At 56.2% G+C, this 17,947-nt stretch overlaps 2 protein-coding genes across 2 annotated transcripts in view; both read right to left on the bottom strand.

Annotated features, from left to right (window-relative positions):
- Positions 1-2,859: 2,859 nt before the first annotated feature.
- On the bottom strand, positions 2,860-9,792 carry KIAA0040 (KIAA0040 ortholog). Its single transcript, XM_064515605.1, has 2 exons — positions 9,650-9,792; positions 2,860-6,399 (listed from the first exon to the last, which is right to left on the bottom strand). The coding sequence occupies exon 2, from the start codon at positions 6,269-6,271 to the stop codon at positions 5,942-5,944; it is 330 nt and encodes a 109-aa protein (XP_064371675.1). The 5' UTR covers positions 6,272-6,399; positions 9,650-9,792; the 3' UTR covers positions 2,860-5,941.
- Positions 9,793-14,600: 4,808 nt separating this feature from the next.
- TNR (tenascin R) overlaps positions 14,601-17,947 on the bottom strand; it is a 91,626-nt gene continuing 88,279 nt past the window's right edge. The window contains exon 22 of the mRNA XM_064515606.1: positions 14,601-17,945. Within this exon, the coding sequence (XP_064371676.1) occupies positions 17,826-17,945 (120 nt within the window). The 3' untranslated portion in view covers positions 14,601-17,825. The remainder of the gene's footprint in view (positions 17,946-17,947) is intronic.

A 17,947-nucleotide genomic window follows, 5' to 3' on the forward strand; every position in this document is an offset into this window, starting at 1 on the left:
TCTCTCTGGATAAACTGGAGATGATGATATACACCTGCTTTGCAAGGAAATGTTGAGAATTAATAAGTAAATGACTGTCAGAGCACCTTACAGCAGTAAGTGCCAAATAAGATTTACTATTCATTCTCAACAGGGCCATAACTACTGCTGGGAGGAAATGTCATCATACCTTCTCCCTCTCTTGAACTATGGTTGTCTTTTCCTTTCCCCTGGCCAGTTGAAGCATAGCTTTCCCTACTTTTCCTCCAAAGAGCTGGGTTCTGGGAAATGTCAGGCTGCTGGTAAGGCTCATTAACCCAGGCTAAGTCTGTGTTCTTCAACCTCCAGTATTACATCTCTCCAGGTTAAAATCCTGCTCTATATTTTGCTTTTTTTTCTTGTCTGCCAGCCGAAAGAAATGTCTGAGGAGACATGCAGTGAATTAATGTTCACAGGCACAGGCAAGGCCCAGAACAGGGTGAGTGTAAGGCTATATTCCTTCAAGCTCTGCTCACCATCCAAAACCTGTCCCTGCATAATGCTTGCTTACGGCCACGTACAGACCATGAAGAGAACTCTCCGATTGTCCTGGTGCCTTCTGCTTTTTCATTAGCCGTGTCATAGCTAGTGATGCTGAAATGATGCTGCTTGTCATCCAGCCCTAAACTGAGCATCTCAGAATAAATGAGTCTTGCGCACTCTCCCTCAGGCTTTTATTTCAGGCTGTCTGCAGGTTTAGGTGGGTTCCAGTGCATGGTTTCACATTCAGCTGCTTTCTTCCTTGCAATCATAAAGGTGAGTTTTTGCTTCCTTTCCATGAGAAGAAGTTTAACTTTTGGACCATGAGCCACAGCAGGCTTGGTTGTTCCCAGCAGCTCTTCCCTGTGCAAATCTCAGAGGCAAAGCATAATCCCCTTCAAAAGCTGAATCTTACTAGGGAGTAGGGAATATTCTCTTAAGAGTGCTGGGCTTTGTATTTCGGGTCCCTTTCTGCTAAATAGCAGAGATCTGAGATGGATGTAAAGGAGACGTTTTTGATGTTTTATTTGCAATTTCAGAGGAGGGTTTATTTGTCCCTCCTAATTATCAGCCCCTCTTTTTTGCTAGGAAGGGCGGAGTCCGCTCCCGGAAAACCTGTGCGGGAAGTCAGTATTCCCAAACAGCCACAGGATGGCATCATCTATTCACACTAGTTTAGGACAGACTGTCTTGTATCCAGCTGACCTCCATGGAAAGGCCTTTTTGGAGTTAACCAGGGTCTGTAGCATAGACGCTAGGACTTCTCACATAACACAGTTGTTTTGCTCTGCCTTCAGGAACGGGCTGTTCTGGTTGAAAGGCTGGGGCCGCTTGGGGTAGTCCTGCAAGAATTTCACATCCTCTTGCTGCCCTCATTTTCTTGCTATACCCAGCCCTGTAACAGAAATGTAAATACAGAACTGCAGTGCGGGTGCCTTAGGGCTGAAATATTCTCAGAGCCTCTGCCTTGTCCTGTGGTCACTTAAATTTTGTAGACAGTGAAGTTTGCCATGTGCCCTGGGGCCAAGAAGGATCCTCTGCCTTGGCATCACTGAACTGATGCTGGCTGTTTAGTTGCTGGGCCCCACAAACCATGACCTGTCTGCTGTGTTACATCTGGGACTGAGCACAGCCACTGCTGTTGTTGGGTGCCCAAGGGGTGGACTCTGCGGGGGAGAGGTTGTGGTGCTGTATCCATTGCCCCACTATCCCAGCACTTCTCCAGGAGGAGGGAGGAAAAGGCATTCCTCTTCCCAAAGCCGTTGCACTCTGAATGGAGTAACTCAGTGTTTGCTGGGCCGAGGAGAGAGGAGAAGACCAAAGTGTCTCGGAGCTTTGGGGACCCACTTGGAAAGTGGCATTGTTACTTCTGGTCCCTGCTCCAGGCTTTGTAGACTAAAGAAATAGAGGAACAGTCAGTGAAGGTGTGGTAAGTAAGATCCAGCTCTCCCCTCCTGGTGGGGCTTCAGGGGCCTGTGGGGACAAAGGGCTTCTTCATGTACCCCCTTGGTCCCTGGCCTGCACCAGTTCAGGAGACTTTCACCTTGACCTCAACCCCAACCTACTTCTAGCCTAAGACCCATAAGCTTTCTTCCCTTTCTCCAGCTAGCCCCTGCCCTCAGTCCTCCTTCCGCTTCCCTCCTTGGCCAGCTCATCCCCTGATGCTTCTCAGCGATCAGCGTTGGAGGGAGGAAAGGGCCAAGCAGAAGGACAGGGATGACAGCTAACCCCATCCCTTCTGCTGTGGCGGAGCAGATCCGCTATGGCAGGGAGTGCAAGCCCTTTCCTGCCCTCCCTCACCTCCACCAGCCCACCCACATCTACACTGCTGGGCCTGAAGTCAGAAGACGTTTGGGTTGAAACCCCCACAGGCGGAGGCAGGAGCTGCTGCTGGGCTTCCCATAGTCTGGCTGTGGATGGAAAAGGAGACAGGTTAAGGTCTCTTCTCCAACCATGCTCCTCATGCAAACAGCTGAGAGAGGCTGGAGGTGGCCATGAAACACTTCTGTGATCAAAACCAACCGGGATTAACTAGTTGGTGCTGCTGACCCTCAGCCAGGAAAAGGCCCTCTGTGCAGCCTGCCTCCTGCAGAGCAGAAACGCTGCTGCTCTTCTGCCTGCTACTTTTTTCCCTGGGGGAGGAGAGTTCCACTGTGCTCATTAATAAGGCAAGGCCATTAAACTTGATTAAACTGTCTCTTTAAGAAAATGTCTTTGAGCTGTGCAGCTGGCTGCAGGCAGTGACTGCACAGCGTTTCTGCCCACTGAGCTCTCCGAGTGTCTCATCTAGGGCCAGAACGCAGCTACAAGAAAGATTTCACCATGGAAATAAACACACGAATGAGAACTAGAGAACACAGATCATTTTTTGTAGTTTTAGTTATTTATTCTTTTGTAAAAAAAAAAAGTTATTGCAAAGAATTTTTTTCCCCTGTTGCATGAACTGTTTAGGAAAATAAAAGGCCGATACTGAAATGCAGCTGGGGGGAGGCAGTGCAGCGGTGCCCGAGGAGCTGGGACTCGCGCAGTGCTGTTTCTGTACCATGCTTGTCTTGCTTCCTTGTCAGTGCGGGTGCTACAGGGTTCCTGCTGCCCAGCCCACAGGTGATGGGCTCTGGTGCACCTCAGGCTGCCGCTGGTCTTCTGTCTCAGCTGATTCAGTCCTTGGTTTAGTCAAAAAAACAAAAAAGGCAGCCCTTAAGCAAATTGTCTCCCCTGCTTCCTGGGGCACAGAGGCCATGCCGGGCCTCAGCCGCAGCCCAGCGCAGGTCGGGTAGGTGCGGGTTGGGTTGTTTCCTTCCCTGTTCTCTTGCTGCCCAGTTCAGCTTGCTACAGAGGTGGATTTGGCTCTTGAAATTATGACCTGGGTTTGAATATCATGACACCTAAATTGGCGACGTTTGCTAGGAGGACATAGATGTTTCCCTGATATTTCTCTGGTTCTCGTAGGAATTGGCTGCCCTCACCTGAAACTGCACTCGCTAAGGCTTTGGGAGGAGGACCCCTTCCAGGGAGCCGTGCAGGGCACCGCAGCTGCACACCAGGTATGCTGTGCTCCGCCGGTGCTGGCTGCCTCCCCAGCCCTGCTTGCCTGGCAAGCCTCTGGCCTCCCGTCTCGTTTTCCTCAGCCCTGCTTTTCTCATTCCTCCGGAGAGCAACACCCTTTCTCGGGGGCTTTTGCTGCCTCTGGATTGCAGCAGCAGCACCTGCGCGGGCGGCTCCCCTGCCCGGGGACGAGGGGGGCGGCTGCTCTGCCCTCCGGGGAGCCGCGGGGGCAGGAGGGCTGCGAAGGGCACCTGGACGCGGGAAGGAGGAGCGAGTTCTCCAAGATCCTGGCAGGACTGAGGGCTTGGGATGGAGACCGGAGCTACGTTTCCCTCTACGGCTAGGTGTGGCAAATCCTAATGTTTTCAGTGTTATATGTTGCTTCCTGTTTTGGAGGAGAATGGAGTCACTTTTTTCAATGGTAACAAAGTAGACTGGAAAATAAGGCACATATGGGGTCAATTTAAAGGCCTGTGCGATGCAGAGTCTGGCCTCAAGGCTGCTACCACCACAGCCAAATGAAGGCCAGACCCTGTGATGTGACGTTGACATCACCGCCCTGTCAGCCGGACAAAACAGGCTGCACCGGGACCACGTGGCAGGAGCGGCCGCTTCGGAAAGACGGCTCTCCCGCGCTGGCGTGCGCCCGGGCACCGAGGAAGGCGGCTCCCGGAGGCGGCACTGCCCTCTCCGGGGCTGGAAGCGGCTGTGTCTGGCGGGCTCCTCCGTGCGGGTTTGGCTCCCTGTCCCCCAGATGGCTGGCTGGCACCTTCGGCCTGCTTCCACAGCTTAGAAAGCGCAAGTAAGCGGGAGGAAAACACCTGGCGTGCAGACGCAGTGCACAGACCAGACGTGATGCAGCTTCTGGCCACGCTCCTTGCTGGCAGCGGCTGAGCTTGGCGGTGGGGAGAGGGGGCAGAGGAGACCCCTGGCTCCGCGGGTGGTGGGCTAGGCACGTAGGTGCTGGGGGAGCAGAGCCAAAAGCAGTAGGGGTGAGAGCCGCGGGTGGTGCGGGTAGCTGCTGGGCCGGGCTGAGCTGTCGCACGTTGGAGGAAGATGAGGATGGAGAGGGAGCGGGGTGCAGGGTCCAGCTGGGCAGGAGGGACGTGATGTGTACGTGGATGAAGGATGACTGTGGGCGTGAACCTCGCTCCCCCTGCTCCTACAGCACGTCCCCGATCCCAGAGCCAGCTGTTTGACAGGAACACCGAAGTGCTCTGCGAAGAGCTGCCCACGTGGCATCGGAGGCAGCGGCACGTGCTCTCGCGTCTGCGTGCGCGTCCGACGCGGCGCACCAGGGCTGCAAGGAGAGGGCACGGCTGCGCGTGCAGGGGAAGTGGGTCCGCTTTGGATCAGTTCCTAGCCCCGTGTCACAGGGGCCTTTGGTCCTACCCTTCTTTAGTAGTCATTCAATAAATAACTCAACGCCCGCAGCTAAGCGTTTACGCAGCCTCAGCGTGCGTTCCCGCTCTTGCAGTAGCATAGAGGCGATGCAGCGTTTGCTGCAGCGTGGTGGGCTATTTAAAGGCAAATCTGTTTAAAACAGTCTTTTGAGGAGGTTTTCAGTGCTGGTGCAAAGGGGCTGGTCTTGCGGCCTTGTCTCTCCTTTCTGACTCGTCTGGGTGGCAGCGTGTCCTTCTGCTTTGCTGCCTTAAGATGGTATCTTGAGGTCTCTAAGGTTGGGATAGGTGTTGAGGTGCCTCTGTCTTCAGAAGCTCTTATTGCCTTTGGGTTGGGGGGTGGGAAGACAGCATTACTTTGAGCTGTGATGTAATTTTGCACTCAGCTTTCTTTGCTTCTCCAAGATGGTCTGGATTTGGATGGAGCTTAGACAGCCAAGCCGTGCCATCTCTGTGGCAGGGCACGTGAATGAGGAGTGTGTGCGCTTGCTTTGCACGCGGGTGTCCGTGTTTGTGCAGAGTGTGTGCACGGACAGCTTAGTCATTAAGTGCACGCAGTCCTGTGCACACTTGCCTGTGCTACAGCAGACGCTTACACACGCGAGTGCAAACGGATAGGCTCACACTGAGGTTGCTGAGTGCCAGCTCAATACGAGCGCGTCGTGCTTGTGGCGGAAGGTGCATCTCTAGGCGAGGGTACGTATGGCCTGGTGGCAGGTCACTCTCATGTGCTCGGCAGTGCATGTGCGTGTCCTTTTGCATAGGTTTCTGCCCTTGGGCATGCTGTCGTGGTGGGGGAAAAGAGGCTTGCATAAACGTGTGCCCAGCTGCCTTGCCTTCGACAAGTGCCTTCAACACTGGCTGGCTTTTGAGTTCATCCTCTTTTGAAAGTCACTATAAAGGGGGCAGCAGCTATGGCATCTCCTCGCCCCTCATTGTGCGCAGCTGAAAGGACTGGCAGGGTCTCCGCGGGGAGGGCCTGGTCACCCTCCTGCCTGCTATATTGGTAACGACGGCCTCTTGTCCAGCAAAAGCAGCTTGGGCTGAGCCGAGATCCACAGGTCCTCTTCATCCTTCTTCTTCTTCTTTTTCTTCTTGTTCCTCTCGGCGTGGAGCTGCCCGTTGCTGCTGGCACCACCTTTCTTGCTGCTTGCTCCCCTCCGGCTGCAGAAGCAGCAGTGGCAGCAGATGAAGACGAACGCGATGAGGACAACGAAGGGCAGGCCCATCAGCACAGCGAGGCAGACGGTGTTGAAGACGCCTTCCTCGTGCTTGGTACGGATGAGATCCAAGATGGAATTAAAGAAAGAGCTGATCTTCTGCTCCATGTCGGCTCCTGGCAGGCTGCCGGCACTGCTCCCTGCGCCTGGCACGCTCCTTCTGCTTTAAGGCCTCTCGGGATACGTTCAGCCCCTGTAAACAGCTAATGGGCTCCAGAAGCGTCTTTGGACGGTGCCTGCAGAGACAGGAAATCACACGGATCAGGTGGCTGCGCCCTCAGTGTGTTTCTCCGTGGAGCTGCCGGCACGGCCGGAGCCTCGGCGGGGTGAGGCGTCTGCTGCCTTGGGGGAGCCGGCCCACGGCCGCGGGCCCCCGGCGTACGGGCCGCCCTGCTGCCGCGGCGCGGCGTGCTGCATGCAGCCCGAAATACGTGCCCAGGGCCTCCGTGACTCACCTGGGACGGGCTCCAAGGGACGGGCAGGGCCGAGGAGCATTTCTGCGGCATGACATAAGGTTTTCCTCTCCCTCGGGGAGGGAGAGGTGCCGCCGAGCGGCGGGTTTCCGGGGGAAGCCCTCGCGCGGGAGAGGTGCCTGCGAGGGGCAGCTCCAGAAACGGCCTGGATGCTGCTAATTTATGTTTCTCTCTGCAAGCGAGCGTAGCCCTGAGCTGGCCACACGTAACCGGCGGGTTTTCTTTTGAACGCACGTGTGGGAAACGTGATGGAGAGATGTGTAAGTGTCAGTGGGAGACCGTGTGGGAAGCTCTCGGCTGAGCGGGAGCCAGTGAAAGGCAGTGCTGGGGGGGGGGGTAGTTTTAATCTCGGATAAATGAAGATTTCAGGATCTAATATTTTTATTGCTGATTTTCGGCCAACCTGCTGCGCCTTCCACCCTCTGCTCGCTCCAAGGGGAGTTTTGCGGTTGCCTCACCCCCGTACCTGGGAGAGGACGGTGCTGCCGCTGCTGTCTCCGCCTGAGACCCGTGACCGCGCTGGCCTCGCTCCCCGTGGGCTGCCAAAGAGGGCCTGGGGACTGAAACGCCCCCGACGCCGTTCCCTCCTCCCGGGCAGAGCAGCCCTGGCGCTGGCTCGCTCGGGAGGACGGACCGGCGGGTGGCTCTGCGGGCTGCAGCAAGGCAGCAAAGGGTTAAACCTCGGCGCTGGGCGAAGGGAGCGGGTGCTCCCAGGCCTTCCCAGCCGCGCTACGCGCTGCTGCGGGGTTAACCAGCCGCTTCCGTAGCAACCCTCCGGCAGCTTGCACAACCCCGGCCTGCAGCCGCTGCCCGCCGGGGCCCTTCGGCTTTCCCAGGGGTCCCCCGGCGCCGCGAGCCCCAAAGCCGCCGGCTCGGCGAGGCACGGCGCAGGGACGGAGGGAACAGAGCCGCGGCCGCGTCCTGCGGGAGGAGGAAAAGCAGAGCGCCGCTCGCTTAAAACGCCGAGCGTCCCCACTTTCATCCTCTCGGAGGCTTTTTTTTTTAGTCCAGGTATAGCAAAGGTTAAACTGCAACACAAACAAACAGCGAAGCTTTTCCTTGGCCTGGCCGGTCGGCGTGAAGCAAGTTTGCCATTTATCCATAAATATCCTGACAGCTCATTATCCAGGCAGGAACACCAGACTCCTACGATACACTTTGCTCCAGAAAAGAAAAAAACCAGCCCAACCAAACCCCTCAATTTCAGACAAAACAGGATGTATGATTTTATTCCTGCACTGAGATGCTTTATATTTATTGCCTCCGACATTGTGGGGAGGGAAGGAGGGCCGGACCTTCCTTTTCAACTGGTAATTAATTGTTTGCAGAAAAAATCCCCAAACCCCAGAGCCCTTTGAACTGCTTTAAAGCAGCGCTGCGGCGGCCCTCGGTGCGGGGCCCGGCCTGGGCCACCTCCCCGAGCCGCTCGCCCAGCGCCCCTTCTCTGGGCGCGTGCATCGCCTTTGTCCGGCGCATGAAGCGCCGCCTGTGCGCCGCATAAAGGGGCTGTTCAGCTGAAAAAAAAAAGAAAAAACAGGAGGGGAAAGCAGAAAAAGTGGTTTTTCTGAAGCAGCGGTGCCAGCGGCAGCGGGGTCACCCGAGGCCGCCCGTCCCTGCTGGCCGCGGCTCAGGCGGCCCCTCGGCGCTGCCCGGGTTTGGGGTAGCCGGCGAAAGGTGGCGGCTGCCCGAGGAGGCATCGGCACAGCAAAACCTGGAGGCTGCCGTGGCCACGCTCGCGTGCCCGCATCCGGCGCGCGGCAGGGCGACCGCAGGCAGCCGAGGGGGAAGGCAAAGCTCGCAGCAACGTCGGGGCGCGCCCTGACACCGGAGCAAAGCTGGGAGCTGCCCGCGGTCGCTGTGGCAGACGCCTCAGCACCCCGTTTGCAAGCTGCTCCTCCCAGCAGGCTCCTACGCCTCCCCGATGTCCTCTCTGGCTTAACAAAGCTCCACCGCCTCCTCTTGGCCAGCTGGAAGCTTAGCTCGGGACAGGCCTCGGGAGCACGGGCTGTGCAAGCACGGCCCCCAGAGAGGGACCCGGGAGCCGCGGCGTCCCTTCTGCGGGGGTCTGATGTGCTTGCGGGGGGAGAGTGGCCTCAAAACCCCTGGTGCCGTGACTCAGTGACTGCTCACAGCGGAGGTGACGCCCAACTCGCATCCAAACAGACGTTTGCTTAACGCGGAGGAGACCTAACTTCTCGGATTGACCCAAGGCAACTGCTGAAACGTGCTGCGAAGCAGCAATCGCAGTGCAAACCTGACCGTTTTCCCCTGTCACTGGCTGCATGCCGGCTTTATACCCCCCTCCACTGGTGGCAGCAGCTATGGGTGACACCAGTGTGAGCGAACGTCTCCCTCGCAGCCCGCGAGCCCTTTGGTACCACCAGCACAGCCGCGGCGAAGTGTGCGCCCACCAACGGCATCTCTTTTCCCGCTTGCACCTGCAGGCTTAAAGGAAAACGGGAGGAAGTCTGGCACGAACCGAGCGCAAGTGGCTTCCTTAGCTGTGGTCGCGCGTTACTGTTTCGGAAATGGTGAATAATAACAGTTTTGCTATCGCTCTCCCAGAATCCCACAGCAGGTTCAAGAAACCTTTCTCAAATGTTAAAAAAAAAACAAAAAACAACAAGTGCTGAAAACCACCAGGCAGAAACCAAAAGCTAAACTAAAGCTGCTGCTTATTCCCACTGCCCTCAAACCTGCCAGACAGAAGCTGCGCGCAGCTACTTCCATCCCCTAATGGGAGCGATTGGGAAAGCTGCAGCTGGGAAGGCTGGATCACAGGGTTAAAGTGAAACTATTTTGCAAGCCCAACTGCACCGCCGCTGCCCGGAATCTGCTCCAAGATCGCCATCTGCGCGCAGGCGGCCCCGGGCGCCGGCACTCGGAAGCGCCGCAGGAGGAACGACCGAAAAAACACGGTTTTGGGGGTTTTTTTGGGTTTTTTTCGGGCTTTAAAGGAGCGGCAGCTTCATCCCGGCCCCGGCCCCGGGAGCTGCCCCCCGCGCGGACCTACCTGCAGGCCGCCGCCGCCGCTGCTCCGCGCCGCCCCGGGCCCCCGGCCGCTGCAGACGGGGCGGCGGCGCTGCCGCCTCCGCTCCGCGCCGCCCCCGGCCGCCGGCTCGGCGGGGCGGACCCGCCGCCTGGGCCGGGCCGGGCCGGGCTGGGCTGGGCTGCCGCCCCCGGCGCCGCCTCCCCGCGCCCGGCCGCGCTTCCCACCGAAATGGGGGGAAAACGGGGAATCCAGGCGGTCGCTGAAATCCAGCCATTCCTTAGCTGGGGCGGGGGGAGCTGCCCCGCGCCGCATCGCCTCACCGCGGGGTTTTGAACCACCCCGACGGCACTGCCTGAGCTTCTCCCCACCAGCGGCCCCCCCGGCCAGCGCGGCCTTGCCGGGAGACCCGGGTGCTGCTGGATGCCCCCCGCTCCCGCAGCGAGGCCGGAGCGGCATCCGCAGCCCTTCGGGGCCCCGAGCAGCGCGTACCGCCGGCGCGCTGGGCGCTCCCCAAACCCTTAACGGGCGCGAGGAAGCCCTGACTCCGAAGGCGATGAATCACGCCGGCTCCAGATAATGCCTTTTATTTATTTTTTACTTTTTCCTCCTTCCTCCTCGCGCCCCTCCGGGGCCAGAAACGCTGCTTGGCCCCTGGAGCCCTCCTAAGGGGGGTTTGGAGCGCTTCAAAGCCGAGCGCCGGGCTGGGGGGGCCGCCGCGTTTCCCAGCAGGCCCGCGGCAAACGGGCAGCTTTTCCCAAGGCCGGGCAGTCCCGCGGGACCGCGTGTTTTCCCAGCCCGGAGGAGACGGCTCCCACTCGCTGCTGCTGCCCGGGAAGGAGCCCGTCCGCAGCCAGGCCGCAGCGGTGGGGACGTCGCCGCCTGCCCCGACTCCCGCTCGCCCGGGCCTGAGCCTCGCGCGAGCAATGGAAACCACCACCGCCGCCCGGGCCGCGCTCCTCGCCGCCCCCCGCGCTCTGCCTGCCCGCCCGCCCCGAGGAAGCTGCCGCTCAGACGCTAACAATAACGCGGGCTGCCTAAAAATAGCCGCCGCTATTTACTTCGAGAGCGGCAGCAGGCTTTCCGGCTCCGGAGCGCGGCCCGGCCGGTGGCATGGGGCGGCCCGGCGGGGCGCGGGGTGAGCGCCGGGCGGCCCCCGGCTGCTGGCCGCTCCCCGACCTCTGACTCTCCGACCGCGGGGTTCTGGAGTTCGGCGTGGCCTCCTCCCCGGGGAGGCTGCAGCTGGGGCAGGGGAGAAGCGGGGCGCGTGATGCAAATCGAGCGAGGCGAAAGAGGAAAAGCGAGGGTGGCCGGAGGGGAGGGCTCTGCCCGCCGCGGGCCCCGGCGCTCTCGGCATAACGCCGTGAAAGCAGCGTTTGCGCGGCCGTAGGAACGGGAAAATAACGTGCAATGGGTCGTACACGAGTGAGCGGGGCCGTGGCTGCGGGCAGCAGCACCCGGAGGCCGAGGAGCCCCGGGGGGAAACCTGGGTGACCGGGAGCAGCAACGCGCCGGGTGGAACTGAATCCCTGTGGGAACGGGCAGCCCGCGGCGGCTCTGGGCTGCAGCTTCCCAGGTCCAGTCACAGGCCCGACACGCAGAGCTTTAGTTAGCGACCTTGGGCCGAAAGCCAGGCCCCGATGTTTGCCGCTGGACCAAAGTTCGGGGGCAGCGTCGGGGCGGCCGGGCGCTTGGGTAAGGGGGCCGTGACGCAAGGCTTGGGCGCAAAGCGCGGTGCCGAGGGGCCGGACGTCGCGCCAAGCCCCGAGCGCCTAAAACGCCAGCGCAGGCTTTCCCACGTGGGCAGAAACCCGGTCACGCTGGGGTCTCGCGGTCCCCTGGGTTTGTCTGGGGCCCGACTGGTCTTTTTTTTGTGTGTTCCTTTTCCACCCCCCCCCCCCCCCCCAAATTGGAGCGAGAAAGAGAAGTTTCTAAACTGCTGCAAAGCAAATTTCCCCTGTTTTGTCTCTCCGAAATTAAATTTAGAAAATATTGCAACTGTCTGGCTGCAGATCTTCTTTCGGGCTTTCTCATTTTGGCTGTGCGTCAAATATTAAAATCGAAGGCGAGGCGGGCTAAATGAAGCCTGTGTGCTGGAAGAAAGACGGCTTTCCACGGCCTCTGAAATCTGTCCTTGTCACAGATCTTGCTAAACCAATGTTTTTCCCTAGGAACATATTCTGTCGAAAGTGTGTTTTACCCCAGCAAACTCTCTGGCTGAAATCCCGGTCCCTTGGAATTTGCTTGTGGATGTCGCAGAGCTCTGGGCTGGGATTCTCTCCCTTTTTGTTTTATCTTGGGTTTTTTTGGTTTTTTTTTTAGGCTCTGCACTCGTGTAAGCTGTGCGACCCATCGCCCAGTGGCCCCTCAGGGGTCCGAGGGCTTAAACCCCTTGGGGAAAACAAATGCGTGGTTATGCAAGGACAAACTGGTGCTGGGTTTTTGCTTTTTTAGTTTTCTGCTGTCTCTTCAAGGCTGTTTCGCTTACGCCCTCCCAAATCACTTGCAAATTCTTTGCTCTTACAACCCAGCGGTACTTCGCTGGGAATCGAGACCTCTGTTGTTTTTAAGTTATAAAAGAGGAAGCTTGCCTTGGCATTAGTTAGTGTGGGGGCGAGTAGGAGGCTGCTTTGCAATTCAGGTTTCAGGGGGTTTCCTTTGCGCTGGGAGCAGGTTTAACCCCGGGGCCAGGTTTAACTGAAGACTTTAGGGTCTTGCCAGCTGTGCTTTTGGGTCCAAAGTGCTTAAGCTGCGGGGTTTAGCTTCCCCAGGTGCAAGCTGCCGGGCCTCGGGCCTCGGTGGCTGGTGGGAGCAGCTGCACGGTGCGGGGGCTCGGGAGGATGCGAAAGCGGCCGAGGGGCCGCGGGAGCCGAGCCCGGGGCGAGCTCCCTCCGCCGGCCGCTTTTGGGGCCTTTTCCCTGCTTTTTTTGCTGCTTTCCCCGGGCTCGTGCGACCCCCTTGCAGGAAGGGCGAGCATCGTTCGCGGCTCACCCGGCGAGTCCGCTAACGGCCGTAGCGACTCCTCTATTTCTGAGCCGGTTCCTCCGGCTCCTCGCCGCCGCGTCAGGGACCAGGCACACCAGGCACTCCTTCGGATTCTTTTATTAATGTATAGAAAATGCATTAAAAAAAGGAACTATACATAGCCTAAGAGCGGTCAGGACTAAAAATACTAGTTAACAATGGTTAACAAGCGTCGATCCCATTCTCCAAGCTACGTTTTCGTTACAGGGTGGGGAGGGTTGTTTAATATATTATTTATTTATATTATTTATTTCTTTATGCATTTATTTATTTATTCATTTTTACTCTTCCCCCGCCCCCAGTTTGGTTGAACTGATTTCTGCTTTAGCTTGTCAGCATCTGTCCAAGGGATTTCATTGCCTCCGTTGTTCCTTTTTGTTTGTGGGGTTGTTGAATTTTTGAAGCAATAAATGCAATTGCAGTGTCCTCACCCCGCCGAGGAAGCGCCAGAGCCGGGCGAGCGGCGGGTTTGCCCGCCGGGGCTGCGTGCCGCGGAGGGCCTGGGGCTCGCCGCCTCCCGGGCAGGGGTGTCCTCGCGCTGTCCCTCGCCTTGCCCAGAGCCCTTTCCCTTCGGAAGAGCCGCGTCCGCTCCCAGCCCGGATGGGTGTCTCGCAGCCCTCGGCTGGGCGGACGGGACCCGGTGTCATGGGAGTCAGTGGGCGTAAGCAGGGAATTAAAGGGTTTTTTGGGGTATGAGCTTGTTGCTGGGCCTCTTCCCTTCACCAGACTAGTCATTGATAAATGCCTTGTTAAGGCGGCTTTACTAAAAGCAGCTCTTCCTTTCCAGCCTTCCTTCTTTGGTTACGTTTTAAGGAGGTGAGCAGAGGTGGGCTTAGAGATCGAGCAGGAACGGAAACGGGGGAATTAAACTTGGGGAAAGAGGTGTAAAAGTCCCCTGGCGTTCCCGCGTGTTTAATATTCCCATTTCCGTGTGTCAGCAGGTGGGACTGCGGACAGAGGTGCTGAAATTACTGGAGGCGAGTTGTGTCGGCGAGCTCCTGGCCGCGGTTGCACTTCGCAGTGCCGGTAAGCGCGGTGCCTGCCCCGGCCTGCCTGGGAGCTGCTGGCCGTGCAGACGAGCTCGGCAGCAGCCTCCCACCGCCCGTTTCCTCGCTTGTGGGTTGGGAAAGCAGCCGAGCATCAAAATGCTCCTCACCGAGCTGAACGCTGCCGGTTGGTTTTAGTGGGCTTTGCTGGCGAGGGAGTAAGATAGCTCCTAGGCTCTAATGCTTCCTTCGGCTGCTGAAGCAGGAAGGTCTCCCATCCTCAGGGACAAGCAGGGCTTTGGGTTAGAAAGCAGAGGTGGCTTTGGAGGCCGTGGGGGTCCAGGGCACGTGCCGTGCTCTGCTGGGAGAAAGACCAGACGTGCTGCTCCCTGTTGACGCTTTGGGATTTGACATCTTGCATGTGGCAGTGTAGTTTGGGTGGTGGTTTCTGGTTCGTTTTGGGGCTTGGTCCGAGCTGGGGGCCTGGCCTTGCAAGCTGGATGGGCAGAAGAGCCACCAGGGAGTTTGGAGATGATTCAAGTGCAGGAGCTAAGGTCTCTGGAGATGAACGTGGCACAGGAGCCAGCTTCATCTTTGGTGGCTTTCCAGCCTGTTGCCAAGATCTCATTCAGTTTGACAGCTAAGCTAATGAGGGACAAAGACCTATTTGTTCTGGTTGGAGAATTAGGAGCTTGCCCAACCAGTGATGGAGTGTAAAAAGAGACTGTATTTAATCACTTGGCCATTCTGCAGCATTAATATTAAGCACAAATATGCTTGAAGTCAGCGGCAGGAACTTTATCCAAAAAACATTTATCAGGCAATGCTGAAAAACAAATTTCTGAAAAAAATTCATCTTGTTTATGGGCCATGCAAATGAGGCACAATGAGCAAAATGAGTAGGTTGTCATTGCTAATTGTTTGCCTAGACTTTGCTTGGGTTATCACCATGAGAACAAAACCACAACGTGCAGGCATCTTCCCTTAAACCATTTTAGAAACTGTGTTTCACCAAGGTAATGAATGCAACACCCTGGTGCTCTCAGTGTGAGATTAGGGTTGCAGCAATAGTGTTGTCCAGGTAAAGGTGGCCCCTGACTCCTCAGGAAGGCGATGCTGGATGCCTATGGAAGGAAGCAGAGCAAGGAGAACTGCAAGAAGAATCAGGAAGGAGCCAGGGCTTCTTGCTGCTAACTTCCCTATTTGTTTTTCTGGAAGGACCCGTCTCAGCCTATAATAAGACTGGGAGGTCAGACATTATCTCCAAGTGTGTCCTTCTGCCTTGATGATGGAGTTCTGGCAACTGGGTGCTCTCATCCTGGCTACAAGACTTATAAAAGGGATGAGCGACATCAGCAGGGAGGGAGGAACATATGACAGGAAATTTATTTAAAGAATTATCAGCCTTTTTTGAAGGTCTTCTTTTGAAACTCCTGGAAAAACAAGGCTGATGATAGAAAGCTCCTTCTGGGTTCTGATATGGATGTATGAGGTTGTGATTTGGTCGAGCGCATTTTTTGATTTTCTGCTTTTGTTTTATACTTATGAAAAAGAGAGAGGTTTCTTCCCTTGTGCTTGACAGTGAATGTTGAGTTCCCGTATTTCCACTGGGTAGATAAGCAAACCACATCGGTCACCCATGCTGAACCACTTTCTAAAACAGGAAATGAATACCACTGACTGTCAGTCTCTGGTCCTAGTTATAACCACTGGACTACAGGGCTTTTGTTAGCACACTTCTTACCTATAAACTCTTGGTCGTATTCGGAAAATATTACTGTGCAGATCTACTGGGGGGCTTCTTATGTTTTGATCAGTTCTGCCTGTTGCTTCTTGTTGGCTTTTGGGGCCTAAAATGAGGCAGGCTGCTCAGCAAGCGTGAGATGCTGCCATCTGTGACACTGGCTGTATCCTATGAGAGATCCCGTTTTCTTCATCCTCTTTGATCCATTCCTCAGTCAGATGGTTTGCTTGATGCCTGATTTGACACCGATGGGCTGTAAGAAGAGATGCCTCACTTACGTGAGGTGCTGCTGAGCTACAGCATCCTTCCTCCAGGTCAGACTGTCCATGTCAGCTTGTAAGCTCACCACTTGAAGGGTTCAACCTTGTATCTAATCCTGACCTCTGGGTTAGCTATGTTTTTGTGTGCCGGGACATGGCATGGATAAGTAAGCTGCATTTCCTGCTTAATGTCCTTCAGCTCCACATCAGTGGTGAGTAACATCAGAAAACCTAGGAGTATGACTATGAAAGAGACACTGGCCTGAACTATAAACCACTGCAAAGATGCCTTTATGTTGCCTTTTGGAAGTGCTTCTTAAGACAAAGCAGCTTCAGTGTGACAAAATCGAAAAGCAGTGTTTTGCATTTGTAGCGCTCCCTCGGCTGTGAACCCAGATACGAGCTGCATTGTACTTGCACATAAGACTCAGAAGTGGGGACAAGTCCTTTCTCCTAGACCAGGCCAACTACAATGCACAGCATTGATCAGAGCCCTCAGCAGAGAGGACTAAATCCAGCGTGATGTTTGTTTGTGGTAAGTGGAAGCGGTGCCAAAGACAGCAGAGCACAGAGGGAGCTCTCCGAAGGGTCTAGCTTCTTTAAGAAAGGAGAAGTAAAGGACAGGAAGAACAAACTTATCGGTTCTTTCCAGGGTCTCAAAGTGCTGTACAAATCTTAATGGACTAGGCCTTCCTTCAAGGAAGGGAAACAGCTGAATTTCCCGTTAGAGAGATGATACCAAGGCACTGCAAATTTGTGTCCCTCTTGCGATCACAGCGAACAGGGATGGTGCAGGAGCAGGAAGGGAATGGGCATTTCTCAGCTTGCACTTCTCTTCCCTCGACGGCATCATCACCGTTCCCCCCACGCGCAGAGAGGTCCGTGAGTCTGGCTCCTGGGCTGTGCCGATGACTGCCACATACTCTGCTGGCTTCCAGCTGGACCGTAGCCATCTGGTAACTCCTTTGGTTGCTGGCCTTTCTCTGACACTCTTTGGTTTGGGACCAGCTACCTCTGTGGGAGACAATGTGGTGGCATATAAAAATAGTAGAAGAAATGGGTCCTAGTTAGACGTAAAGGCTGCAGGAAATGTTTTTTCTCCAGAGTCGTCTGATTTGTCTCCTTTCCTCTCCCTCGAGATAAACATAACCCAGATAAATACCATGCACCATAAGCGTGATGAGCTCAGCTCACAGAGGAGAGGAGTGGATGATGTTTCAAGTGCTCCTGGCTGGTAGAACAGCTCTCGGTCTATACTGTCTGCTCCTCTACACTGCATCTACAAGAGGATGACTTTGGCTGTGATGGACTATGTGCTGGTGGGGTTAACGCGTGAACTGTGGGCTCTAGAATTCGTCTGCCTATGCCGATGGTCTCCATGCCCTCCCGGTGGGATCTACACTAGCCAAAACTCTGTACGTGTTGCCTCGTGTTCTCGTCCTCACTTTGTCTGCGCCCATACAGTGCCTACGCGGAGGGAGAGGGATAACCAGGCTGTGCACCCTTGGCCAAAGGGAGAGAGAGGCTTCCCACCTGCTGGAAGAGTTGGTGTTTGTGGGGTGACGGGAAGCTCCCCGTCGGAGCGGAGGGAGGGAGGCAGGAAGAGGACTGGTGTCCCTGGCCACTCTTACAGGGTGGAAACGGCTGCATCAAGATCCCGGGGGTGAAGGTTTCTGCCACGTGGCCTGAGAGTCTGACAGGTCTCAGGCTGCAGGGAGGTGGCCTGTCCAAAGAGAGGTCTGCCCTGCGCTGTGGCCAGGCCTGTCCCCATCAGGGTTGCTGGTGAACAGGGGAGGGCACTCGGAGAGCAGGGGAGGGGTGCCACAGCAGAGACGGTGGTGGTAGGGCAAGTGAAATGCTTCTGACAGGGGTTGCTGGGGATTTCTAAGTCTTTTAAAAAAATATCAAAAATCTGTCTCTCTTTCTCTCTTTCTTTTCATGTTAAGGGCAAGAGTTTTGGGGTAGGGAGACTGGAAATTTGGTATTTCTCTGGGACTGATGCAAAGCAATGAGGTCTTTCCTTTCCCACAGCCTTTACTTGTGCCGTGGTTCCCTCCAGGACTCGTGAGGGGCAGGTTGCTATCTCAGAGGAGAAGGATTTTTTTTTATCCCTTTTCATATTATAAAATACAAACGAATGACAGAAAAGGTCAGGTGGTGGGAAGTGGGAGAGGGGTCCTGCGGACTCAGAGCTGTAGGGACCGTCGCTTCCTCCCAGAGATGTTGCGGTGGTTGTAGGGTCGCATCTTCATTTCCACAAAGGGTATGGAGAACTCGTGGCCTTTCCAATGGTACCAGTTAATCCCCT

The sequence above is a fragment of the Dromaius novaehollandiae genome, chromosome 8, assembly GCF_036370855.1.
Source record: "Dromaius novaehollandiae isolate bDroNov1 chromosome 8, bDroNov1.hap1, whole genome shotgun sequence".
NCBI lineage: Eukaryota > Metazoa > Chordata > Aves > Casuariiformes > Dromaiidae > Dromaius > Dromaius novaehollandiae.

What these genes read in the sequence shown, in the direction of transcription:
- KIAA0040 (XM_064515605.1), bottom strand. Translation starts at nt 6,271, where the DNA reads ATGGAGCAGAAGATCAGCTCTTTCTTTAATTCCATCTTGGATCTCATC.